At 41.5% G+C, this 27,746-nt stretch overlaps 1 protein-coding gene across 1 annotated transcript; it reads left to right on the top strand.

Moving 5' to 3' along the window:
* The first annotated feature begins 686 nt into the window (after positions 1-686).
* LOC115764239 (uncharacterized protein DDB_G0271670-like) lies at positions 687-13,237 on the top strand. Its single transcript, XM_030707156.1, has 3 exons — positions 687-1,811; positions 2,064-2,313; positions 13,134-13,237. Exons 1-3 carry the CDS (start codon positions 687-689, stop codon positions 13,235-13,237), a joined length of 1,479 nt encoding a protein of 492 aa, XP_030563016.1.
* The last annotated feature ends 14,509 nt before the right edge of the window (positions 13,238-27,746 follow it).

Here is a 27,746-nt window from a genome sequence, read left to right as displayed (position 1 = left end):
TCTTGCATTTGAATGCTTCGCGCTTTGGCCCCAGCCAGTGGAGCGTGCCAGCGGCTGGGCGCTGTTGGCCACTGGCAGTTAGAGTTTCAGGAAGTGGTTTTGGCATTCGTGCAGCTGCTATTTTACCACTTAGCTACTAAAATATTTAGTTAATTGTCGCTAAACTCGACTCATTACAGCGCCGTTCGAGCAGGGAGCAGCAGCAAGCGGCAACATGTGCCATGGAGAGCCTGGGACTGGGCAGCAGACGCAACAACCACAGCAACAGCAGCAGCACCAACAACAGCAGCGGCAGCATCAGCAACAACAACAACAACGACAACAGCAACAACGGCGGCGGCGGCGGCCTGGGCAACAACAGCAGCATCAACAACAGCAGCAGCGGCGGCGGCGGCAACGCGAGCAACCATCACGGTCATCCCCATCATCTGGCCAAGCTGCACGTGCACTCGCACTCGCACACGCACACGCACTCAAAGCTGAAGCACTCGCATCAGCATCCGCATCCGCATCAGCATTCGCATCAGCCTGCCAACCAAAATTATTACACGCAGCAACAGACGCAGCTGCAGCGGCTCAAGCAGCAGCAGAAGTTGCAGCAGCAGCAACAGCAACAGCAGCAACAGCAGCAGCAACAGCAACAGCTGGAGGGCATTCATGGCCTGCGCAAAGGCTTGGGCCTGGCCATGGGCGTTGGCGTTGGCGCCGGCGTGGGTATGGCTGCGCCTAAACAGAACGCTGGCTGCCTGCAATTCCCTCCGCCGCCGGACTACCCGCCGCCGGCTGCGACTAGTCCGCTGCACAAATCCGCTGGCAGCTCGCCGATTGCCGTCGCGGCCATTGTTAGCAGCAGCCTGGGCAGCTGCGTGGGCGTGGCCAGCGGCATGGCCGTGAATGGCAACGGGCGTCGCCAGCTGTTGCCGCGCTATCCGGATCCCGATCCCGATGCGATCGAAATCTGTAACGAGCAGCCGGACCTGACGCCGCATCATCAGCTCAATCAGGTGATTGGACGCCAGAGCAAGACGCTGGGCCGCGATGGCAGCGAAACGGCTGCGGTCAAATGGAATGCACTGCAGCCGGCGAGCAGTCTGAATCATATGCATCATCAGCAGCACGATTACTCGTATGCCTATTACGAGCCGGGCGCCGCAATGCGCCACTCAAATGTGCCCAAGCCGGAGGGCGGCGGAGCAGCTGGCGGCTCTGCGGGCGCCAATGCCAGCTGCTGTACAGCGGCGCAGTCACAGGCTCAGGCCCAGGCTGGCCCGCCACCGCCCAACTCCATACGCGCGCTGCTCTCCAAGGGCAAGAAGAACAAGCAGCTGGTCTCGCCAGCCACGCTGCAATCGTACCAGACGCGTTACCACAAGCTGACCACGGCGAGCAGCCAAAGCGAGAACTTCTACGAGGAGATCAATGCGGCGGCCCTGCAATCCTCAGCGGCCACAGGTAAGACGCTGGCGCAGCCACAGCCACGGTCACAGCCACAGCAGTTGGGCTGCAGCGTCGGTTCGCATTCGGCGGGCTCGCTCAGTCAGACGCTCGTCGAGGAGGAGCTGCGTCGCGTGCAGCATCGCCATCACAAGATACTCGGGGAGCTGAATCTCAGCGTTGAGGCCATGCTCATGCCAGAAAGTCCGCCCAAATGCAGTCCACCTGCTGTTACTGCTGTTGTTTCTGCTGCTGGCGGCAGCGGCACGTCCCCCAAGCCCAGTCCGACCGTGTGCGTAACGGCGACCAGTGGACAGCCGGCAGTGCTGGCCAGGCTGACCTCCACTTCGGCGGACAATATCTGTGATAGCAGCGATGTGGCCGGCATTGATCAGCTGCTGGCGACGCTGAAAGGCACGCATTCGCATCCGCATCCGCATTCGCATGCGCATCCGCACACCGCCATCACCAGCAGCACCAACTGCGATCTGGACAGCGGCTTCAGCGGCAGCAGCGGCGCCAGCTACATTGGCAGCCTGCGGCTGAGCAAAACGCATCACATCAAGTGCGCCCGCCAAACGCCAACCGCATCCGCTGCTTACGCAACTCAAAGCTGTCGCTCCTTTCAGCGTGCCACCGCCGGCGGCTATGATGAAGCGCAGATTGCCGCAGTTGGGGGCGCTTCGAATTCCAGTATTTTGGCACGTGCCTCCTGCGGCCGCCGCATTCTAAGCTGTGCTCGCATACGCGCCGCCGAAGATCCCGGACCCAGTGTGCCCACCGAGTCGAAGGCGCGCAGCTTCTGGAATCGCAAGGGCTGGCGCAAATTGCCCGGCTTCTCCACATCCACCTCCAGCATCAATGACACGGGTCTCTCAGGTGAGTGCGCACACTGTCAATGATGTTACTTCACAATTCCAATTATCTTTAAACTGCGTATCCCTGAAGAAAATATAGATTCTTTTTGGGCTGGTTCACGTTTCGAATCCACCAACTGCGCTCAGGCCTTTTCTTTGGCCAGGGTTCGTTTGATCCTTAAACTAATTGGAATTCCAAGTTCGAATCGGCTCGGTTCAAAACTTGGCTACACCCACTTCCCCAACCACAAAATGTAAAAGCTCATATTTTCTTAAGTCCTAACTTAAAACTTTTAGGTTAAAAGTCACTTCTGTTTCTTCGAAATTGCTTTGGTTGTTTTAAACTGTCTTAACGCTGTGGACAGAGTATTGCACTGTCGGTTTTTTATTTAAATCAAAAAGCCGCTACATTGGAAAAACGGCCAAACTGCGAACTGGCTATATTCCGTCATCTGTTGTATGCGCTGTACACTTTAGTATTTGCTAGCGCCATCTGCAGCAGTCCTTAAGGCAAGCTGCTTATGGTGTGTGCGCTGGCTAAAGGTGCTGTTCCACACTTAACGAACACATAGCTTGCCTTAGCCTTCTCTAGCAGCTGTAGCACACTTTTGGGCGGAAAAACTCTTATGATTTTGTGGCTGCTTTTAGGTGCGCAACTTAGCTAAAATGTGCAATTAGTTGCATTTGGTTTTAAAATAAGACAAAGTTACTTGGATTGAGCATGAAAGTTGCAATTGACGTTGGCTTCTAGCAGCTTGTGTTTACGTACCTAAATACACTATGTGAAAAACATATAGAACCACTTGATCTGCATAGGAAAATACATGTTTTATATACCCTTGCGGGTTATATTAGGATTTTGTCACGAAATGTTTGACTCATGAAGGCGACCATCTCCGATCCCATTAAGTATATTTAGTCCTGTTAAGTATCCACACACAAGTCGACTTGTTGATCAGTGTTCAAATCTAACGTCTTGTTACTTTGCATAGCCGCCAATTGGAATGCTCTTTCGAATATAAAGTTCTTATATGCAATTCGTTTCTGTTTTCCAAGATATATTGACCACATCCCTCATTTAAAAGTTACTGTCATTAGACTGATTTATTATAAGGCATAGAGTATTTAATATTCGGCTTGGCATGGCTAGCTGCACTTTCTGTAACCATTTGCCAGACAATACGTCGTCAAATTCTGCAATTAATACGTTGTTTGTGTTTGCTTCTTTTTAGTGCTGGGCTTAACCCGCAATCAATAGTGGCGTTTGAAGAGCGCAACAGGCTGTTTTTTATGCTATGCTACTTAAATGCCCAGCCACCCCCTCACAGACACCAAACACACACCAGCACACACACACACACATACACACTGCATGTGCAGGCAGCCAGCGTGATAATTTTTGTGGCACATGCTCCACTGGCTCGCGCGTCGTTGGACATCGCGTAGTCGTCGTCGTTTTAGTTTCGCGTTGCTGTTTTTTATAAGTCGCTCTTATTGTTGTTGTTGTTGCGGTTGTCGTTGTTGTGGTTGTTGTTGGCGGCTCATTTTGGGGGCTCCATTCCCATTCATCGGCGCACAGCGGATTCAGTAGAATCGATCTTGTCGTGCTTGCCGCATGTTTGCCACGCCGCGCTATCGTTTGAAGCGCACCAGTTGCTGTTCCGTTTTTATCTCCACAAATAATAGAGTGCACACTCACACTCACACTCACACTCACACACACACACATGCACTGTGTTTTTTTATTTTAATTTTTTTGTACAAGTTGAATTGGGAGTGCAATGACTAAAGTGCAAGTGCAAGTGAATTATTCGGGAATGCGAGCGTAGTGCAAAACAAAAAAGAAGAAAAACTTGAAGAATAACTGTGAGTCCGTGTAGCTGTGTGTTTGTTTGTACCTGTGTGTTTATGTGCGTGTGTGTGTGTGTTTTATTGTTGTTGTCATTGTTGCAATGCTTGTTGCGCCATGACCAATGCACACCAAAATCGACCTGGCGACCCCGTTGACCCCAGCCGCAGCCAAAGGCCATCAATTTTGTTGTTGCTTTTCACTCCGGGGGAGGCGTTTACACTGCGTTGTCGTTGTCGTTGTCGCTGGCAACATAAATACACATGCACACACTCGTATATGTTAATGCTCATGAGCATTCAAAAATAAATCGACAATAATTAATTTCAGCTGCAAACTTAGCAGACGACGTCGACGTCTTTGCATTATCAGTAGAGCGCATTTTGTTTTTTATTTTTATTTTTTAAAATACATAAAAAATTGTCGATTTGTTAACAAATTTCAAACTAGAAATAATTAAAGCAATATTATTTCGTATTTTTTGGGCGTCTGATCTCAGATTTTGCAACGCCGATAATCAGATGACCCGCTCTATATTACTTATTTCTACTACTTAGCACGCACACACACACACACACACATACACACGCACACGCATATGCAGAGCTAAAAGACAACTATATAGGCTACAATTGATCGGAACATATATAGTTCATATAATCAACAGCTAATAATAATTAATAATAGGCTTTCGTGTAATGCATTTGCATGATGGCCTTTCATATAATCAAATCCGCACTGGATGTCACTCATCATCAGCATTCGCACCAGTCGCTGATGCGCAATAATCTCGGCCTGAATCGAAGTCAACAGGGCAACGGCGTTATCCTCTTAAAATGTGCGTATTTTTTATATAATTTATTTATCGTTTTAGTCATTCCATCTAGCTTGACCGTATCGCAACTTTGCATTGGACAATGCATTGTCCCAGTTGTGATTTAGGCTAATGATGAAATTAACGACCAATTATATATATTATTTAAATATATAAATATATTTATAAATGTTCCTTACATATTAATAATATTCATATATATATATATATATATATATATATATATATATATATATATATATATATATATATATTCTGTATGCCTTTCCATAGAGAGAACCCAGGAGGGGAAAATCCGCCTGAGCGGGCTGCCCGCCTGTTAGGAGTGTGCGTTTCACTGTATTATTGACATTATCATATTGTTAGTTTGTCAATTCTTTTAACATGTCGATGTTCCTCAAGCAGAAAAGCCAACTTGAAGCGTTTTGCTTGCAGCTTGTTGGCGTGAACTTGCCAAAGCAGTCGGTAATTTGTGGCAGGTTCTTGCCCATTTAGCGGGCCGGTTGACCATTTGGTCATAGCCAAAACAGCTGCAAGCCAAATGAATCAGCTAACTGGTTTGTGGGCAACGCCTTCGCTCACATGTCGCTTACACTCACACGGCATGACCCCGCGCCCTTTCCATTGCCCGCAGATCTGCCTTTTTTTGTAACCATATTATTGTTAGTGGCGCAGCTTTTGATGACTAATATTTCGGGACGTTATTGTACCTGTTCTACAGATGCGTAGCAAAATAATTTTGGAGATATTATTTATGTAATATATATACGGAATACATGCCACATATATACGTACACATAGCATTAACACAGTCAATCAAATACAAGAAAATATTTAACACGAAAACACGGCTATCCTGGGCATGCCGAAGACTAAATACCCTTCTATATGGCTGAGAAGCTTGCAGATATTTGAGGGGAATAGTGAATAACGTTATTACCTAGTTTGTTTACGATATATTAAAAAAACAAAAGGGTTTCTTAAATATATATCGGAACCGACCAGAATACACTTTATTTGAGCTATTCATGTAAAAAGAAAAGTTTTCTTTGAGCTGCCATAGATTTATAATAATACCCTTGCAGATAAATTTTCGGTACATAATATATTCATATCTGCAATAAAAAGTAGGATCTTATGGATATTTCGAATCAGCATTATGTTTATCTATATATCTCATTTAAAACGTCGCATACATCCATACTAAGTTATAATACCTTCAGCAAGGGTATCAGCACGAAGATCAACATCCGCACAGAGCAGACACAAATTAATTAAAAGCTCTGTGCTGCCACAATGTCAGCAACAACAATGGTAATAACAATAAAAATAACAATAACAATAAGAGACGTACATCCACATACAACAATACATACACACATATACACTGGCATGCACATAAAGTCTAAAAGTGAACTCAAAAAATGTTAAGCAGCAGAAAACGAACACAAATGCTCAGCTGACGGCACTAACCTCGCCCAAAGGAGGAGCGATTATACCAGCTGGTATTACCCGGCATTTGCCGGCTTAATCAAAAATAAATGAAAATGAGAATGGGCGGCTCAAGTTCAATGCTTAAAAACCTTAAAAGCCAAGAATAACAACAAAATGTAAACACCAAGAGGGAACAAGTTGTCTGTATAGATATTGCTGGACTTTCCAACCGACTCTCGATTTACAGGGTATTCTTCTCAGTCTATAGCTCAAACCACTTCAGAATTATAAACGATGAAAATAAAGCCAAAGGAAACCGAATATATTTTTTTAACAAGCTGTTGCATGGCCCGTATGCTCCCGATTTCCAATTCGCGACGTAGCCTAGGTCCAAAGAGACCCAACCATTTTGTCCAGGGCGAAAAGATAAACTAGCTAAGAGGCTGACAGGAATTCAAACCAGCTCTAACTTATATCCTGGCGATTACAGAAGAAGTGCTTCAGCGACTCTTATTTCCTGCCCATTCTGCTGTTCTTTGTAGGGACTTTTTAACAAGCCAATGTCCTGTGAAGGCTCGACTTGTCCGAGCGTTCAATCGAGTATATGTTGCCAGCAAATGTGTGTGTGTACATATATATATATATATATATATATATATATATATATATATATATATATATATTTGATATATATATTTGACTATCCAGATGCACATCCAGGGGTCGTCGCCTCGGATAAGGCACTTGACTTCACCTCCAATAGCTCACGGGGGATTGCAACAACTACATATGTATGTAAATATATATATAGTATACGATAACAAAAAATAAAAGAAGTCAGAATCATCGGGCCGACTAGGTAATACCCTATACCCCCTTCAAATTCCCGCAACGAAGACTACAATATTGTCGATTTGGGTATACACAGAACTAGTCTGAATAAGCCACAATTTGAGTCTTTAGCTTCGATTATGGTCAAAACAACCAATCGATATTAATCGCGTGTTATCGATAAACTGAAATTAATTTGATCTGTGGATCTCTAGCTATCATGCATGGCCATGATTAAAAATTCTCGGCTTTGGATCTGGAATATATATGCCTTACTGGCTTGGCGATGCCAGCTGCTGCCTGTTACAAACTAACGCACAAAACCATAATACCCTTATGCTACAGGCTATACAAATACAAGTACTTAACGCTTTCCGTGTTGGCGTTTGTGAATATTCTGCTTCTTAATACTTTCGCTTATTCTTTTTGTTTCGCATTTTATTCAGCATATGTATGTATGTCGCAAGGCACAAAGCGATAAAACAAAACAAAACAAGAATTCAAGAGACTGTACAATAATTAATAAAACTTATTTTACAGCGAAAGTGCGCGCATTGTGCGATATGAGCTATGTGTGTGTGTGTGTGTGTGTCTGTGTGTGCGTGCATGGGTCACATCAATTGTTAACTAATTTTTCGACTTATCCTAAGCAGCTAAGTGCTCACATTCAATTCAATTAGCAAACATTGCCAACAATTGAACAGTTTTCAGAATCCAGCTGGATGCTGGCATTTGTATCTGTATCTATGAGATACAAGTAGATACATTGCACTCTGGCCATGCCCATTGTGTGTGTGTTTGTCGCCTGTCGAACGTCAGCTGTTGCCATTGTTATTGTTGTTATTGTTGTCTATCGCGACATTAGCGCGTGTTTGAGTGCCGCTTAAAAACGCCTCGTTAATCAATGTCGTCGCCTCGTGAGTTAATTGCAAATGTGACAGCAGCAGAGCAACATCTACAACTGGCTCATGTCCATTGCAATGCCCACTCCCATTACCCCATCTCCCTGTCCAAGTACGAACAAACAAACAACAAAAAAAGACATCCAATTTCATGTGCATCTCGATGCTCAGCACTCGCACTCGCACTCGCACTCGTGTGCACATTGCACCACTTGAGCATGCCACAGCGACTCGCTGTGGTGCAGCCCGCGCTGCCCACCCACTCGGACTGGCTGGCCCAGCACTCAGTTGGCTGGCCGGGAGTTGAGAGCTTTACGACACGAAATTCGTGTAGCCTGCTAGTTGCATTACATTTTGTTTTTTTCTTTTTTTAGTCTCGCTGGCTTAGTGAAAGTGTTTAAGCCATGTTTGCATAAAAAAAGTGTTCTCATTATTTCATTTTTAGCTGCATTTATTTGGCATACATTTACCACAGCAACAACACACCTCGAAATAGGCGCCGCTTGGCTCAAGATTCGGTTCGTTTTTGTTGGGGTGCATGTGGCGTATGCGCAATGTTAATTAAAAATTCAAGCCAAAAATTCAAGACAAAAGCAAAAAATAACAAAACAAAAAGAAACAAAAACTGCAAAATTAAACTGAAAATGAAAATGTTGCTGGTGCTGTTGCTGTTGCTGTTGCCGTATTTAGAGGTTGTTAACAAATTTGCATAATTACAGCCGCAACAGCGACAACAATGTAACCGACAATCGCCAATCTTAACTTATCTAATGTGAAGGCATGCAAAATGGCAAATAGTACAACAACGCGCATACGTCCCGTTGTACACACCAAAAAGTCAACATGTCTTCCATACGATACAGTCCAATTGTTATTGTTGTTGTTGTTGTTGTATCGTGCATTGTTTTGTGCGGTTTTAGGGTTTGGTAATCCATGCATATGGCAATGATATTAAACAGCTATGGAATGGCTCCGACAGGTTTATTGTTTTGCCTCCCCTGCCATCAAAAACGAACCGAAAACCCGATAACTGTTACTTTAACTGCTGTTGAGAGGGGTCGTAGATAGCATATAGTGTTAGGGGCGCGACATCTATAAATCATTAATTTGGCTAATAGACTGCGAGCTGTGGCCAACCATCACTTCGATGTCTAATTATGTCCAGCACCATTTGACATCCAGTGGGTAATACGGCTGATAATCAAGTGCCGTTCCATGAAAGTGGATACTACTAATGTTCTTGATAAAATCAATGCCATTTCTTGGAAACCAACTTTAATATGAGAACCATATGCACACGTTCTCAGCCAATATTGATATACATTATTCATATCTACAAGGAAGGTTTATTTGCCTGAATGGTCGAATACTTCTATACACTTTTTTTTTCATGGATTTAGCTATAAATCTTAGCTGGATGATGGTTTAGCTATTACCCTCGAAAAGTCATCGTTATAATAACAATTATAGATTGCAAATGGGCTGCAACCCTGCACAAATTTGCATTAGTTTGGGGTTTAGGGCTCGCCTTAAGTTCGGGCTCGCGAACACGGTTATTCACATATTGAAGCCCTGGCTTCGGTTCGAAATACATTTCTTTAACTGCTCAATTCAATTTAGTTTTTTTTTTATTTTATTTCAGTAAAGCCAAGCCGCGTATTTAATAAACTTTGCTTTGCTTCAGTTTATGAATCGACTTTTTTGTCCAACTAAAACGGTTTAAGGTTCAGTTAATGCTAAATAAATACGAAAAAGGAAATTCTGATTCGGCTCGCAGCTAGATAGTTATATTTATTTAAATAATACCCAATATTGGAATCTTGTAGGAAATCAAATTTTCGTTTATTTTTTCGAAAAGGACTCATAAGGCGTAGTTGCGTTCCCTATTTATTTGGGCAATAATTGACTTACTTCGTAATTGTATCTGCCAGTTGATACCTAATTTCATCTTCCAGGCGAAACGCTTGCGCCCCCGCGCCTTCCTTTCAACATAGATAAAAACGTTGGAATCTAATTTTAAATATAAATGCTGATGCTCATATCATAATATCATGATAATGACTGTGATGCCACGTATAATAATATATTTCCCTTGTAGACTGCCAACTGTTTGGCAATTGCTCATAAATTTTTAGATCTAGGCAAGCAACAAGGCTGGCAACAAAGCTGGTCGCTGGCTGTGGCTCAATCCCATTTCGGCATATCTAGCGGAGTATTTGGAGAGCAGCTAGCGACTGATATGCATATTAATTTTAGGCCACGGTCGAATGATAAATGATATATGCTCGAAATTATTTAGTTGCTGCTGCTGCCCGCGCGCTGTCAAAACGTCAGGCAAGCTAAAGACAGAGAGTTGGGAGTTGCAACCGAATAAAGTCAAGTCGCAAACTTTCCGCACAAACGGTTCTGGCTTCGATTTGGCCAATTATCGCTGTCAATGCCAATGAAAGCCAATATATTTTGGACAATTATCGATGCGATAGCTGCTTCCAGTCTTGCCACAAAGTTTGCAGCGGTGTTGACACCATTAAGACACCGCCTTGCCACAAAATCTTGTCTGCATGGGGGCTGTGTATGTATGTGTGTGTGTGTGTGTGTGTGCGGAGAGGCGGGAGGGGGCTAGACACCGACGAAATATATATGGCCAACATGTTTCTGCTTTTAGCCAGTTCTTGTAGTTGTTGTTGTTGTTGTTGTCGCTGCAGCGTTTTGTGCATCACTTTTGGGGCAATCCCCGGCACATTATGCAACATCTGGCTGTTGCCAATTAAAAAGCCGCCACATTGTCAAATAGTTCGCAAATTTTTTGCGTTTCTTTTCTAATTAAATGTCGCAGACAGCTCTACTCTGATGACAGACTCGCATTCATCGCTCTTCAGTCTCAATGGATGCAGACACAGTTTCTGCCAGTTGCTCCACTTAACGTGCTGCAAAGTTCAAGCGGGGCACATTGCATGCTCTGATCAGTGCCTCAGATTGCAACTAGGACTGCAGAATACCACCTACAGTTGATAATAGGCTAACAGCCAGTTGCCGGTTGCCAATTGCCACTTGCCACTTGCCGGTTGCCGGCTGCCTGTTGCCAATTGTTAGTTGACCGTCCGCATTGCACATACGCACCGTTGACCCAGGAACAGGCGACCGCATTACTTTCGCCATAGTCAAATTTGATACAGAAATAGAACATAAAAGAAAATAAATTGCGAGTCTAACAAACATGCAATACTCTATGTGGCAATACATGAGTAAAGTTTGTCCTGCCTGACTTAAGCTGTTGCTTTTTTCAGCCTCGAAAGTTAGCACTAAGAAAAGTTCGAAGCTCCAATGAAGGAAAGTGCAGTCACTTAATTGTGTTTTGCAGGAGTGGCGTCAAGAGCCTGTATAACTTAGGTATTTGAGCGTTGGACTAGCGGATGAAATGTCGCCGGTTCAACGCCGGCAACTGTCAGTTTTTACATTTGCTCCAGACAACCGCTTGTTTCGGCACACACTCTGAATACGAAGACTACGGATCGAGCCCCTGTGATGACGAAAGACAAAATATATTGACGAATTGTAGCAATTTCACAGACAGCATTCTTTTAATATTTCATCCAATCTTAAGCCGGGTAATTCCGTGACAATATTTTGATTTTATTTTGCCGCATCAAATAGTTGAATCTGTGCAAAGTTTTTTCGGCCAGCCATAACTCGGTTGGTAGTTACCGAACAAAGCAAGAGCTGTTACACATTGCGTGACAGAACGAAAATACCCTCTGCAAGGGTATAATAAGAGCAGAATGTGTGCCACGCTGTGGCAAGGGAAAATTCATTGGGAAATTGAGTCAAATCGCTACGAATATATTCGCGGCTGTATATCTCACCCTAGCTCTGCCACTCTGTCGCTCTCTCTCTTCCTCTCTCCCTCTCTCTCTCACTCTCTCACTCACTCTGTCTGCGTCTGCGTTTCTCTCTGTCTCACTCGCGCCCGTGCTGTGACTGTGGACACAGTTGGGCTCTGGCTTTTAATTAAGTTTTTGTGTTAGGCTGTCAGCGACGGCAACTGGATTGACTTGAAATACTTACTATTGCCGCCGACTGGCTGACTTAGTTGTTGGCCAAATCGATGCTACCAAAAAGCGTATGGCCAGCATTTTGTGGCACAAAACGTTTCGGTGTCGTGTGTGGCTGGCAAATGTGGTCGCGCTCTTGATTTGATTGGGACGCTGTTGCCGTTGCTGTTGTCAGTGGGCCGCTGATTTGCCTAGCACATGATTTATGCATCTTGGGCAGACAGCAGCCAGTAGCTAGCCAGCCAGCCAGCCAGCCGGCCGTCAGCCGGAAGCTGTTAGACATAGAGACGGTCTGGCAGACGGCAGACAATCCGTCAGACAGACAGGAGAGTAGTCTCTGTAGTTTGTAGAAAGCCCGGCGCATGCTGTACACAGAATTTGTCTGGCATTTCCGTTCCCCATTCAATGTGCATGTGTATGTAAGTGTGTGTGTGTATGTACATCTAAGCATATGCATCTGCAAGCCTTGCATTGCATAATGAAACCGCACAAGAATTCCATTACAAGAGTCGCCTGTCATATACATAATTGCATGCCAGGTGTCATAAAGCTGCCAGCCAGCTGACAATTGCCACCAACTCGGCCACAACTTTCGGTCTCGTTGCGCGTTGCCGTTGCACGTTGCACGTTGCACAGGCCGCCTACGCAACGCCCGCATTCTCAGACAACGCAAAGTCCACATGCAACAGCAGCAGCTACAACAACAGCAACTTGGGCTTATTAACACAGTTAAGTGTGGGTCAGTTATGGTTGTTGTCGCCCAGGCAAAGGCAAATTTGCTTTTAATGAGAAACCAGAATGCGCAGCCACCGCCACTGCCCGCAATTTGCCCGTGTTGTTTATTTTCTTTTTAGTAGCTAGCTGCCTTTGTTGTTGTCATTAAACATAAATTTCCATGAATTAGCTGCAGCACCAGCAAAAAACAGAAATAATTTTCAGACAAGCACGACAGCTCCAGCTCCAGCTCCAGCTCCAGCATCAGCTCCAGCATCAGAGCTCCAGATGCAGGTCCAGTTTTATGCCAGGCCGAGCACAACAAGTAAGAGTTCTACAATCTACCCTGCTCGAACTGCAGCTACCCCTTAAATGAAGCTCTTACATTTGGCTGTTCATGGATATATACATATGTTACTTCTTTAATTTCTTTGATTATCCGTTATTTAAATGAGTTGTTTGATTATTCTGTTGATTATTATTCGTTTTGAAGCATTTTCAAGAATTGGCATTTGGCATTTTTAACAAGTGCCGATCAGGAACATAAAATGAGAAAACTTGCTAAGCATGTCTCTTAAATCGTTTTTGTTGGTTCATGGTTCATGGTTCAAGCCCAAAAATAGTTTTTACCAGTTCAGTTTACGGCTCGAACCAGTTTGGGCTCGGCTTGTGTACCAGGTTTTCCACATACGTGAATGGAGGATTCGAATCTTGGTTCGTTATATTTCATTTAATTTTCATAAACACTTTTTAATTATTAACAAATTGTTTTACGTGCACAATTTAATTTATTGAAATAAGTAAATTATTCATTTTTAGAAGATGCACAAATATTTTTATGCTTCTGTTTAGGTAAAGGTTCAGCTGTTTTTTTTTTTTTAACCCGGCTTACAGTTTTGTTTATGATAACAAAAAGTGGAATCAATTGCAGCAGCATGAAGCTAACGTGGAAAACTCATTACTCTGCCATGGATTTATGCAGCTTATTAAGTTAGGCAAAATTTGTGCCAATAAGCGTAACCAGTTTTGTCTCCTGCTGCCCCCGTATGTCCGTTCGACCCATTTTGTGTGTACAGGGTATGGCAACTGTCGGCAAATGCCAGAGAGCGACCAGCTGGGAGAGGTAAAAAGCCAACTGCAAAGGCTGCTTTAAGAAAAAAAAATAAATAAATAACTTTTATTTTAAAAGTTATAATAAATTGGAGCACTTGGTCGTCATATCTTGTCGCCGTTGTCGGTGTCCATACAACACGTGCTTCGTGCTTATTTTGCCAAACCCCAATGGAAAATTCATTTTCCATGGAAACTGTTGCCTTTTGGCTTGCGGCTTGTGGCAATTGCAATTGCCTTTGGCATTTTGTTTGCCCAACTCGAAACTTTTATTTATTTATTTTTGGTGTGACGCAGTTAAAGCATAGACCTGGAAGTGCATAGCTCTCCGGAGAGTGTGAACCCAAAGTCAGCGGAGCATCAATTGGCGATATACACTCAAAAGTAATAAACAGTTGTTTGTTTATGAGCCCATTGATGTGTATTTTTTTCTTCATTTAATTACTTTGTTTGTGAATTAATTGGAAAAATGCAATAACAACCAGCTCTTAAGTTTATTGCCCTGATTGTTTTTCATTTTTTTTACACAGGGACATAGAACGGAATTTAAAAAATCGCAAAATTTGAGAAGAAGTCCTTCAGATAGCCTGAGCTTCTTCGCTACTTAGCATAAGATGTTCCCAAGTCGTTTAAAAAGAACACCGACATGATGCCAGCCTTAAGAGTCCTGAGACTTGCCCAAAAGAACAGGACAAGAATGGCTTTTAAAATTTATATACGGGGCTGACACAGAAATCTCTTTTGACAAATCCGAAGAGAATCTATTAAGTAGAATCAATGAATTGTATATGGATATTCTGAGTATTCTGATTGTTTATATGCTTATTATTTGATTTAGTCAAAAAACATCTTGTAAACTAGTGCTATCTATAGCCCCCAAACCCATACGATCCCAATCATGCCTACCACCTGATGCCAGATTTAAATACCTGACTAATAAAAAGGCCAAACCATGCCCAAAAAGCCCAACTTCATACAAATCTGTTGAGTTTTGACCGATTTATGAAATACCGACCCATGTCTATATAGAATTTTTGAAGGTTCAATCCTTAGCTCTTAAATATATATTTAAATGACAAAAATGTCAGCGCTGCAGATTGGCATATACCAACAGAATCGACCATATACCAACTGAATCGATTGCTGTTTGAGAAACAGAACTTCAAAATGTGTAATCTCTTATTGACGCATTTTTTGAGGGATTTGTGTGGGTGTGTGTGAGTGTGTGCGTGCTCGTGTATGTGTACCTGCCCCTTATTAGGTATATGTTTTCATATCCTTATGCATATGAAGGCTTTGAACACACAAAGAACTCTGCGAAACTCGTGTTAAGCACGCCTGAAATTCGATCTGCGATTCATGATTTTCTCATTCTGCGCTGCCTCATTGGCTGTGCCCGCCGTTCCAGACAGCTGTAGAGCTCATTTGAGAGTCGTTGAGTACAGTAAACTTGCGCTAACCCCAATCCATACACTTATTTGACCCAGTATGTGCACATGCAAACATGTTTTGTTATTAATATTAATATTTTTCTAAACTATTAAAATTTTAAGCTCGTGTGTCACTTAAGCTTAACATCTTTTAAATAGACAACGGCAAGAAAGTACTTAACACATATACTAACTAGTGTTACTCGGCGTTGCCCGTCTCAGATTATTTACCGTTTCTTCACATTTTCTGACCTTGCCATGTCCCTGTATTAACGCCTTTGTCAAGAAACTTGGATGGACCTAGTCTTCTGGTTCCAGATGGTACTTGTGTGGAAATTTGCAAGGTCAAGTATTATATAGCTGCCTTGAGAACAATCGTGAGAAAGTTGAGTTTGCAGAGTAATATACTCTTTATTCAAAATATTTGCAATATATCCTGAATATCCGACTACCATATTATATAACTGCTGTAGGAACAATCGGACGAAACTCAAGTATAATACTCGTTCCATTGTTATTGTTCCAGTGTTGAAAAAAACCACGTTAAGTGTCTGCAAGACATGGTGCACCGAAGACTACAGTTCTTTATGCAGTCATTAATGTGAAAGGGTATTCTGTGTATGTATTCATATGTATGTAATTTGCAGTAGGTATGTGCATGTAATTGATCAAATTATCATGCCCGATCCCCTGTCTATATAAACTTGTCGATCTCAAGGATTATAAGAACTACAGACTTTTATACTGGAATTGAGGTCCTATTCCATTCATTATTAGATTTTGTGTACATGCCTAAAAAAAAGTCCAAACGTTGCGCCAGTCGGGCAATAAAAGTAAATAATAATCGATTTTATCAATTAAAGCTAAGTAGCTCGCCCTAATTCTCCCCAGGCTAGTTTAAATGCCAACAAGATACGTGTGTAAATGCGACTTAATGGGCAAGGCAAGATGTTAAAAACGAAGCATCCAGTTGCTGTACAACATTAGCAGGGCACTTGTGTCCAAAAATAATTTTTACGTCGTAATTAAAAGCAGAACATTTTCCATTGTATTCCATTTACACAGTATTTGTATTACGTCTGTTGATAAAATGTGTGTGTGTGCGTACGAAAATGTCGCAGCAAAAAATTGTATAAATAATTTCGAATGCGTACGACTGTGAGATGCTCTATTGTGAGATCCGCCAACGGCAGGTCCTAAATACCATATGATTTTGATATGCTACACTTTTGTATGGAGTTTTTAATTCTTTTAAATCATTCAAAAATTAAATGAATGTCTTAAAGAGATTTTTAATAAAGACAACAAAGAGTTGTTATTTCCATGTTCCATTAATGTTTGTCCCTTTTCAAATACAATTTTATTTACTTAGTTAAATCTATTAACAAATAGTTTGATATATATGCATACAAACATTTTTCTTAAGTTCCTCAAACTTTCCAACGATATGTTCTATTATCCAAAATTAAAATTACTTAGGACTCAAAACATCTTAAGGAAATCTTGAATAGGCTGCTGTCTTGAAGCTAGGCACAGTGCATAGTCGGCATACTCCTTCCTGCAGATAGTGTATGCAACTGAATCTGACGCTGTTAGCAGGACTTGCACGCGCAGCCATTGACGCACAGGACACCCTAGGATGAGCACGAGGTTCTTATTCAATTGCGCCTGTGCATATATATGTATATATATATATATATATAAATGTATTTGTGCGTTTGTCGTATGCAGCGCAGTGCATATAAATTCATAAAAATCGCTTGATCATAATTGAGAGCACGCGCAAGGGATTACAGGAAATTATTTTATTGCAGAACAAACAGGATGCTGCGTGGCTTGAGGGTTGCATAAAGTCAAAAGGGTAACATGGATAACTATTGAGACGAAGAATTGCTTTTTGTAACCGCTCTCGTGGTTAGGCCCTGCGTCGCAATTTCTGAGGGTCTATCAATGGCACTTCCCCTTCCCCTTCGCTCCTACTCCCTTCAACAGTTTTGCAGCTCGGCTGCAAAGTTGACAAATTGCACAGCGAAATTGGCAAAAGCGAACCCCGGACTGAAGGTGCATATATAAATATTGATATGCCCAATACAAACATCGATATGCAACCACCGCCCACCGACCAACAACCCAGCTGTTGCTCATAAATTACATTTCATTATCAACCACATTGTGCATTTTGAGCGCCTGGGCAAATAGGCGAACATCGAGCAGGAGGTCGCTTCTGTTTGGGCAACGGCTTGCCTCATCAATCGCTTGCTGCATATGCGCAGCTCAGACACCCTGCGATTGTTAGACTGTACCCAATAAATCGCAGCAGATTGTCGATGCCGTTGCCGATGCCGATGCCGATGACGCAGCCGCCGCTGCTCAGGTTTCAAGCGTTTTCCTGCTTAACGCATTTCCCAGCTTGTGTGCGGCCCATGTGTGTGCATCTCTGTCTTTATTATTATTATTGCTGTTGTTATCGTTGGCATTGTGTGTGTGGCATTGAAGTTTCTTTTCGATTGAACATTGATATTAATTGTCTCCTTTTACATTTTTTTAATGCCGCCGCCTGCCACCACTTGAATGATGTCTCGCCTGTTGTGCGCCACACACGGCGAGTGTCTGTTTCGTCCGATCTTTGGTACCCAAAACCCATTCCGAACCTTAGCACGCCCCTCGACTGACCGCGCCCTATACGCGCGTCGGAGGTGTCAAAAGTGTTGCTTGCCCGCACCTTGGTCAAAGCCAGCAAACGCAAGTCAAACAAGCCGAGTTGAGAGTGCCTGACTAGCAGATACCCTGCACCCAACACCGATCTGCCGTTACAAATATTACATACGTACACATTATTGAATAAGTTCGTTGCTTATAGTTCGATCTCCACTAAATCCTGGACCTGGGAGGATCGTCATGCCAAAGTTGCTGTCTCCAGGTCTTATAAACTACGAGTTGTGCTTTAAAAAGCATTGTTTACAAATCGATATTTAACGATCTTTTGAAAATGGTGGAGGTACTATACATTTATAATTTTCTTAGCTCTTCTAGCTATCTACAATCCGTCTAGACAGCCGAACTGCTTGGGCAGATCGACTCAGCTCGTCGTCTTGATCAAGATTATATATGTGGTCGGAGATGCCTATTACATACGTCAGCCCGAAACTATTATGCCCTCTGTCAATGGGACAGGGTATGAAAAACCATTAAAATAACATGTTCTCTGATAGAGCCCTCTCCCCTGCGCCCGCCCATCAACACTTTACCATGCCACTCTTGCTTATCAGCTTATCAACTGATCCGCAGCGCAGCTGCTCGCATTTATCCAGTTCAGTTCAGTTAGTGGCCAAATCGCCTTACTAGCTTTAATGGCACCTCTGAACGATATGCAGCAGAAATTAACAGATTCTTCAAATAATCTGGAAAAAAATGACTCATTCCTTTGCTGTGCATCAATTTGTTTTATAAGTCCACGCTTAATGCAGGACCTGGCACATTTATATGTCATTTAACAATAAAGAATGTCTGACTGCGACAGCTGGCCCAGAATATCGGGTACTTCTTTACGCTGTCACCTGTTCGGCGAGTCATTGGGTGACCCGGTTGCAAAAGAGTTGAATAAACGCGGTAGGTTCAATGGCAGTAAAGTGCCGCAGGATCAATTAGTTTACATGCACAGCTTTACGGCTTATTAATAGTTGTATGTGATCTGCGCTTGGGGCTAGTGGACGTTAGGAGCTGTTGTCGGATGCAGTTGCTCGGTCAATGGGCACATTTGCGTGTCTGCCAGCGCTTTACTTAGACTTTGTCCATCAAAAGATGATTTATTAATACACACAGCTTTCAAGCAGTGCAGAGCAGCAACATTTCCATTGCTGGCTCCAAATGAAGCATGACAATAATTGCTTCTGCTTAAAAAACACGCTGGAGATAGCTTTTTCCATATAATATATATATATATATATATATATGTGGAAAAAGCTATATATATATATATATTATATGGAAAAAGCTATATATATATATATTTATATTTAAATTTATAATTGTGGATATCTGTGCAATGTGAAAGTGTTTGTTGTGCACGGCGCACCCCCGCAATTTCGGCATTCCTGGACTTGTTTTTCACGCAATTTTCTTCAGAATTTGCGGCAGGGCAATGTGGTTTTACATTTGGATAATCAAATAAGCAATTGTTGTTGCCATTATGCGATTGTTATTGCTGCTGTGCGATTTATAAAATAAAATCAGAAATCAACAACACATTGCCGACCCTAGCACAGCGAAGGCACAATGCCCTAACATGGATAGTGTATCCATGATGCAACTATATTATCTTAAATAAATAATATTTCATGTATTATTTGTAACAGAGTATGCGAAATATCGTCTCGAATGCAAATATTTTAAAGATTTATGTACGTAAATAACTCTTCTTTCTAATTAAGAACATATTTTAAAATATGTTAATTATGTAATGTAGAAACAAGTCTGAAGTCTATCAATAGTAATAAGTGTATATTGCTTCCATTTTCCAAGTTTAAGTCCCATAGCCAATGAGCCAGTAATATTTCAAAAGTATGGTGAATAACTGTAACGATCATAATAATAATGATAATGAAATAATAACAATAATAATATTAATAATGCTAATAATAATAATGATCATATAGTAATAAAATATGTATATAAGCAAATTATTTATTGATGAATTGAAATTGGGAAATGAAATGATTTAAACAGAAACATATTTAAACGACCGGCTAACCCAACAAATATGCTCGTTTTCAAATTGTAAATAGGAAATGGTGTATAAAAATAGAAGATTTATATCCTGTGCCCGGCCATAAGTAGCATAACCCATATGTCTATTCGTACACACACATATATATTCAAACTTGTTTACGCATAGAAGCACACATTGATGCTGCTTTGAAACAATTACAGGGTATACAAAAAGTAATTAATGACTGCTATTTACATATAGGCCACGCCTTAACTATTAAAATTGAGCAAATCTTCAGTTAAGCTCATATTTAAAGATTTTCAAAATCGCCCCTAATTGTTTAAAATTGGGTTCGCTTTGACCCGACAGCTGGAATATAAACGTTTTAAGCTATCTGTAGCCATTTATGAATTTGTTTACTTCAGGGCCAGCTGATTGCCGATAAAAGCCACAAACATCATCTAAATTCAATAATACCTCTCGTCTAATAAATGGCAAATGAAATGTGGCGAAAAATGTATTTTGTTCACATGATTCGAGCCCAACTACGTCAGAGTGCGCCGTTTCGTACATTCAGCTGTAGGTTTTCAGTTTTCAATGCAATTTTCCTACAGTCGAAGAAGTATGCATTGCTGATTTTCCAGTTTGCGCTTCGACTACTCGTAGATGTGGATATGGCCGTGGGGCTGGAGCGTACTGAACTGTTGCCAATTGGCGATTACAATGGTCGATAGACATGGACATGGCATAGAAAACAACGCCATAATTTTACTTTTTGCCTATACCCTGTACACAGCGAAAATGCTTGAGAAAGCATTTTGTTTTTGTGCAATTACATGTTAAAGGCATATGGAGGCTTCTACGATGTATATGCATATATTTTTGGTCAGCAACAATAAGGTTTGTCTGTTTTTCCGTCTGAATGAACGTGTCGTTCGCAGAGTTTACAAAAGATAGGCAAGTTTCCAAATTAAAAATAGAAGTTAATCGATCGTAATCGTTATTGATATCATGTTTTTTAGCATAGCTCAAAGCTTGGAGCTATATACAGATAAAACATTTTTTCAATTTTTGGGAATCATCGTCGTACCTACAAAAATGAATATTCTTTTAAGGTATACTATATTTCATTGAGAGTATTATTAGAATATTAGCTGAATTTGGTATGCACACAATTTTGTATGCCATGTTTCACGACTGAAAATTTCAAAAAGATTAAACTATAAACAACAAAGTTACTCAAGAATGCATTTTTGGTAAGGGAAGAAAAGTCACAGATGCTGCGGCATGCGTTTGCTTGTGTGGGTGTGGGTGTGTGTGTGTGGATGCGTGCGTGTGTGTATTCCTTTTGTATATATGTAATAGCAGGAAGTTGAAATATTTTTGACAGCATCCCGCCGCTGGGTACAGGGTAACCATTAGTTGAGCAGACCTGACTAGCACGCGTTTACTTGCTTTTATTTTGTTATTTTTAGCGTCATGCGAGAGTGAGATTTATCTAATTTTCAATATTGCGCTCAGGGCAATGAAAAGCAGCTAGCCAAGTTCAAATTTGTTGCTGTGTGATAAGTTGTTGACTTACTTGACTTGTTGTTGCTGTTGTTGCCCGTTGTTGATAGGTAATTTACATAATTACCGCAAGGCGTGTCTGACGATTGCAGCCCCTTTCGAAGCCGCCCCTTTCAAATTGGTCAAGTGTTTGCCACATAAACGCGCCGTTTCTAGCCAGAGACATATGCCAGATGAAAGCGTAGCATTGCAGCCAGAACTTTGCTTTGATAAGCGAGCAGCGCGCGCACACACACACACACACACACACACACGCACACACAGCGGGCAACCTGCTGCCAAACAGAACTCACAAATATGCGGAACTGTACGGAGACGTGCCAGCGATGTGGCATGCCGCAGAGCGCACATTGAACTTCAGCTGAAATCTCAACAGGCTGCGGGTCGGTCACTGCCACAGCCGACAGTCGCTGCCACTCGCCAGTCAACAGTCGCCAGTCGACAGTCGCCAAATGCCAAATGCAGCATCAGCAGCAGCCTGCCTGCCTGCCATGTCGCTTGTTATACTTATATGTTATATACACACAGTACGGACCAATTGCAGTTGCAGTTGCAGTGTCTGTGCATAATGCATCTGGCGATGCATATGCGAGCATACTCGTCTGCTCATATAGTGCATGAATTTGTATGCGCATTCTTTGTGCGATATGTGCAAGCCGAGGCCTTAAAGGAAATAAGTGCAAGTGCCCCAGTCGGGTGAGCACGACTTCTAGATATCCTGTTAGTTGCGACGCAGTCCGTAGTTCCAATCAAAGTATGAAAACTAGATTCTGCTTACTTGTATGAAAAATATTGACATTCAAATATGTGCGTGTGCAAACAAGCGAGATTTTTGCAGCCAGGTGGAGCTGACTGCCTAATACTCTGTTAACAGTTTAATTAATATTTCGAGAAACGCGTCAGTTGTCTTCATTTCAATTGTGGTCACTCTAGCTTTAAGAATGTCGAGGATGTTCTTCAAACTCCATCTGACGGGAGTATACGCGAATATATATTCCAAGTGTTAAGTCCCTGACTTCATACAGACAGGCAGACTGACTCACGGACACTGCAAGAACCAATATATAAAAGTCTTTCTTGGAAGAATTTCATAAGGTTACCAAAGAATCAAAATTAGCGAATAGAGATCTAAAATACATCGATGCTTCCCAACGAACAGGATTGTAAGCTAAGCAGCATCGATTGATAGTCAAACAAGTACTCAGTCGGATGTCTTCGGCTTCCCAATACTTATATATATGGGGCGCACATGGCGAATAGCACGTTAAGGTCTTTTATATAGTGAGATTTTTTTTAAACAAATTTTCAAAAATCTTATCGCGTTTTTAGAGTAGCTTCTTACGGATTATCCCGAAAGTTAATGTACACATATATATGTATATATATACATATATATATCTATTAATCAATCATTCACTTCCAAATTTAAATATTTCGTTTTGCAACTATATAATATTGGATAAAGGTAATTCAGATTTTCTGTGGAGCGTTTTGTACGATTTGTGTTGTGTTTATATAGTAATTATTGGATTAATGTGCGCACAGTATTTTTAGTTCAATCCAGAAAGGCGCCTAAGTTAATTTGGCAGGCGTCAAATTTTGGAAGCTCCTACTCATTTTGGCCTTCACTTTGACTTTTTATCCTAGATTCATTTTAAGCAATAATTTTTATATTTTTCGTATATATTGATGTATGCTCAGGATTAGATGCTTAGGTTCGGACAACCGATGTTTTTTGATCCCAAGTTTGGCGTTGTCGTAAAACTCTTTGGATCACTTTTAAAAAGTTGTGCTGCAATTTGTTCTTTATACCTAATTAATATACCGAATTAAAAGCAGTAGAAGGGGCACAATCTCCCCCCTCGCCGTTTAAGCTCCCCGGCAGTTTAAAACGGATGCTGCACTAGTGCAGAAGAGTAGTTGCCGCTGCCACAAAGGGCCTGTTTCTAGGTCCCAGTTACCATGGCTATGCACCTGTAACCATTGCATTGGCCAGCCAACACATGTATTATTCTGGCTTATTGGACATGCCACACATGGTGGCATACGATGGTGCAGGTGCAGGTGTTGCTTCCGAGTTGGCTTTACTGTTTGCTGTGAATTTCAAACGAAATTGAAAGCCAGTGTGAGATCGAGATATGCCTAAATGGCAAGGCTTTCTAAATTTTGAAAATGTGTTAAAGTACCATAACTTTTGCTTTAATATATGCGAGCACTCTTTTCCTACGTTGTGATTCGCCGAGAGAATTAAAAAAGTACCTCTTTATATGCAACTAGCTTTAAAAACAAGTTTCTAAAGCTTTAATTATGCATTTTTTATGATTTGCTGTAATAATTAGAAATTGCACGCATATAGTTATCATTATTCGATGGCTCGGACTAAGAGAGTTTCACATATGTGTGGATGGATGGTCTATACACAAAATGGTGCATTGATTGCTACCATTTAAGTATGCGTACTGGTATTCCGAGCTTTGCACTGATTGTGACAATAGAACAACTAAGCACTTGTCACTGCAACGTGTGCCTCATAACAATGGCAACCAGAATAACAGCATGTACAAGTGCCATGCCTGATAATGCCCGACTTTCAGATACTATTTACATTTTGATTATTGACTATTTGCTGGCCATTCGCTGATAAGAGCGCAGCAATGAATTAAATTAATTGTTGTCTTGTGCAATAATTAAAATAAAGAAGACGAAAAATGGGGGAAGAAAAAAAAGTTTATTAAATATGCAAATGTGTGTGCATATTTTACTATGCAAATTCATACAAATACTTCGAAAATTTGAACATATAATAAAAAAAAATAAAAACACAAATTTATATCTTTATAATAAATAATAATAGTAGCTATAACAGTACTAATACAAATACAAGTAAAAATTAATAGTATAAAAAGTATAAAAATATGATAATCAGATAAAAAATAATAGTTAGATTAATAGTGAAAATAAAAATAATAATTAAACAATATAGCAACAAAAATAATCAAAAAAAAATAATAAAAAATTATTTATTATTAGTAAAATTAAGAATCCTACTAACAGGGATTAAAGACATTTTATTTGTATCATTTATAAACAATATCATTTTAAAGTTATGAAAACATACCTATATCATATTATAGGGATTCCTTAACGAAGTTGACTTGCCCCTTTCGAATTTTAGTGCTGGGTATCAAATCAGCAATTGTACTGCGTCGATACGCATAACGATAGGGCAGCAACAGATGGAGCATGTTCATTATTGCGTGAAACGGCAACTGGTTGTTGTTTTTGATGTTGTTTGCGCTTGTTTTTGCAGAGCCAACGTCAGAGGCAACTCATCCCCAGCATTTGTACGCATTTTTGCATTGTGGCACACGGCGGGACGACCCTGATTGGAGCATTATGTGAAACAAGCGCTTTTAATTGAATCGAATTACTGTCAATAGCCGGCAATTGTTGCTGCCAACAGCAGAAGCTGTATCCACGTGAATCTTATGCCTGCGTGGGTATGCATCGGACGTATTCTATTGACCGCCTCACGGCTTGTGGCCACGTGCGCTCCACGCTCCACGCTCCACGCGCCACTCTAAGCCGTTTGCCATTTAAGACGGCAGGCAGCAACTAGTTGTGCACCACAGACAGCAATCAGCATTTCTTAATGCCACTGAGCTGAAAGCTAGCAAGTGCCTGTGATTGCCGGACTCACTTTAAGCTTCACTCAAAGAACGGGACGTCAGACCTAAAAATATGCAATGATAAATATGACGAGTGTCGACCACTAAAAGTTTACTTAACATGCACAGTCAAGGCTCCTGTCAGTTGTTTGGCTGCAGCAGCTTCTTTTGCCGCGACCATGTTACATATAACATTCTCCGTGCACAGGATTAGCTATATATAAATATATACATATATAATATATTCATATACACACGTTCGCTTTGCGAAGCCATGAGCTCAAAATGCTGATGATATCCTTTGTGCCGGTGGCCTTATAAAAAACTTTCGCAAAACTTTTTTTCGACGCACAGCTCAAAAGAAAAATAATCATAAAGTTGAACAGCAAGGATTTGTGGTTCGAATTCCAGGCTAGTTCAAGCTAGCGATAGTATTATATATTTTATTCTCTTTCTTGATTCACAGCTTGTAAATATGCTCTATAAAAGCTATTATTTAAATGACTAGCGGGTATTGCCCGGCCTTGCGCGCGGCATGTTCGGCGTTAAGAATGTTAAATATTACCATTCCACTAAGAACTCGCCCGTTGAAAATTGAAATCCCTTCTTGATCTCCACTTCTATTTGAAAATAAGTTTTAACTGTATCGAATAATGAACCAAGTGTTGGAATCGACGGTTTTTGCCCATGCTAGTCTCTCTTTCTCTCTAATAATCTCTCGTTTATTAAGATTTTGAACCGCATTTGCCACCTAAGAACGTGTTAAATAATTCCTCTCAAAGAGTTTGAAACCAACCAAAATACTTTCCTACAACCGTTTTCCACCGATTTACCACTGTTGCGGGTGAAATATCCCAAATCACTGAAATACGTATTAATTAATAAGCCAGAGTATTCGATTTAATGTTAAAGAATCCTTAGGTTTATGTTTTCAAAAATTAAATATTATTGAAACATTCGACAATCGATTCATGCAATATGCCGACATTAATAGTCGATTACACTTTATTGTTCAGTTCCGGGGGGCATGGGAATGGAAATGGCTTGCAGTGACCTGTGCTGCAGGGAGTTTAATGCAGCGTCTGTCAATTTGGCTGCAAGCTGTTGGGCAACTGCCACAGTTAGCTGCAATAAACAACAACAAAACGAAAGAATTGCAAAGCAAGACGGCGCCCATTTGAAAGTTGATTCTGATGCCAGCGCCAGGCCGGACCGGGCCGGGCCAGACCGGACCGAACCAGGCCCTATCCCAGTACACAGTAGCGATTTCGCAAGCGCTTTTTTAATGGGCTGGCATTGCCTGGTCTCTTTGATATTGATCAGATGCTGCACACTCCATAAAATTGTGGATTTCGGGGGGAATATGTTGTTGTGTGTCTGACCCATATAAAAATAGAGCACAACGCACACCTTACGCAGGAATGGGAATGGAAGTGGGAATGGGAATGGGAATGGGAATAGTATTGGGTGTGGGAAATGGGAATGCTTGAAATTAGGTCTGGAGTGAGGCACAGCCAGACAGTTGATGATATTGCATAATCCACAGGGCCCAGGGTAATTAAAAGCTGTATGTGCGAGTGTGTGCGTGTGTGTATTTTTGTGTGTGTGTGCGTGTGTGTGTGTGTGTGTGTGTTGTTATCTTAATGAACAAAGCTACTTAAGCTTAATGTGAAAAAAAAAGTATTGGGGCCACAGTTTTAGCTGCCTCAGTATGACTGCAGCTGGAAGTGCGATGCGACTGGGATGTGTCTCCTACATGCTCATTGTCTGGCCCATTGTCTGGCAATGGGTCTGCATTCTGTGCATCTTAAGTGGCCTATTAGAATATGAATGCCAGAACATATAGCCAACTGTGTGGGGGGACGGGCAGCAGACAGCTGACACTCTCCATGCCCCCAACCCCACGCGCTTCCCCCCACACTCTGTTTTTTTGGTGTACCCTTCTAGTAGGGCATGATAATTTTGTCAAACAACGGTTTGTCTTTTTGTTTCAGACAGCATATGCTTCGGAATCGGCAGGATCGAACTACTACATCATATAGTTGATCATATGGAATGTGTGTTCAAATATTAGCATTTCTATTTTTCAAAATATCTTGACTTTACTTGGCATATACGTTTTTTTTTTGTCGAAAACTTGGAACCATACTCACTTTACCATTATTACCAAAAACCTGACTACTCTATCTTATGGCATCCATCTATAGCCCAAATCTGCCGAGAGTAAAGATTTCATACAAAACCCTTCCATGCCATATGTCAGCAAGAGTATTTAGTCTTCGTCGTTCCTTCAGAGTTTCTACTTATATTGTGTTCATTATTATGTATTATGATTATGTATGGATTTCATTTG

This window comes from Drosophila novamexicana, unplaced genomic scaffold (genome assembly GCF_003285875.2).
Source record: "Drosophila novamexicana strain 15010-1031.04,08,12 unplaced genomic scaffold, DnovRS2.1 tig00000820-arrow-pilon, whole genome shotgun sequence".
NCBI classification, from domain to species: Eukaryota; Metazoa; Arthropoda; class Insecta; order Diptera; family Drosophilidae; genus Drosophila; species Drosophila novamexicana.
This window is presented reverse-complemented; position numbering and strand designations above follow the sequence as displayed.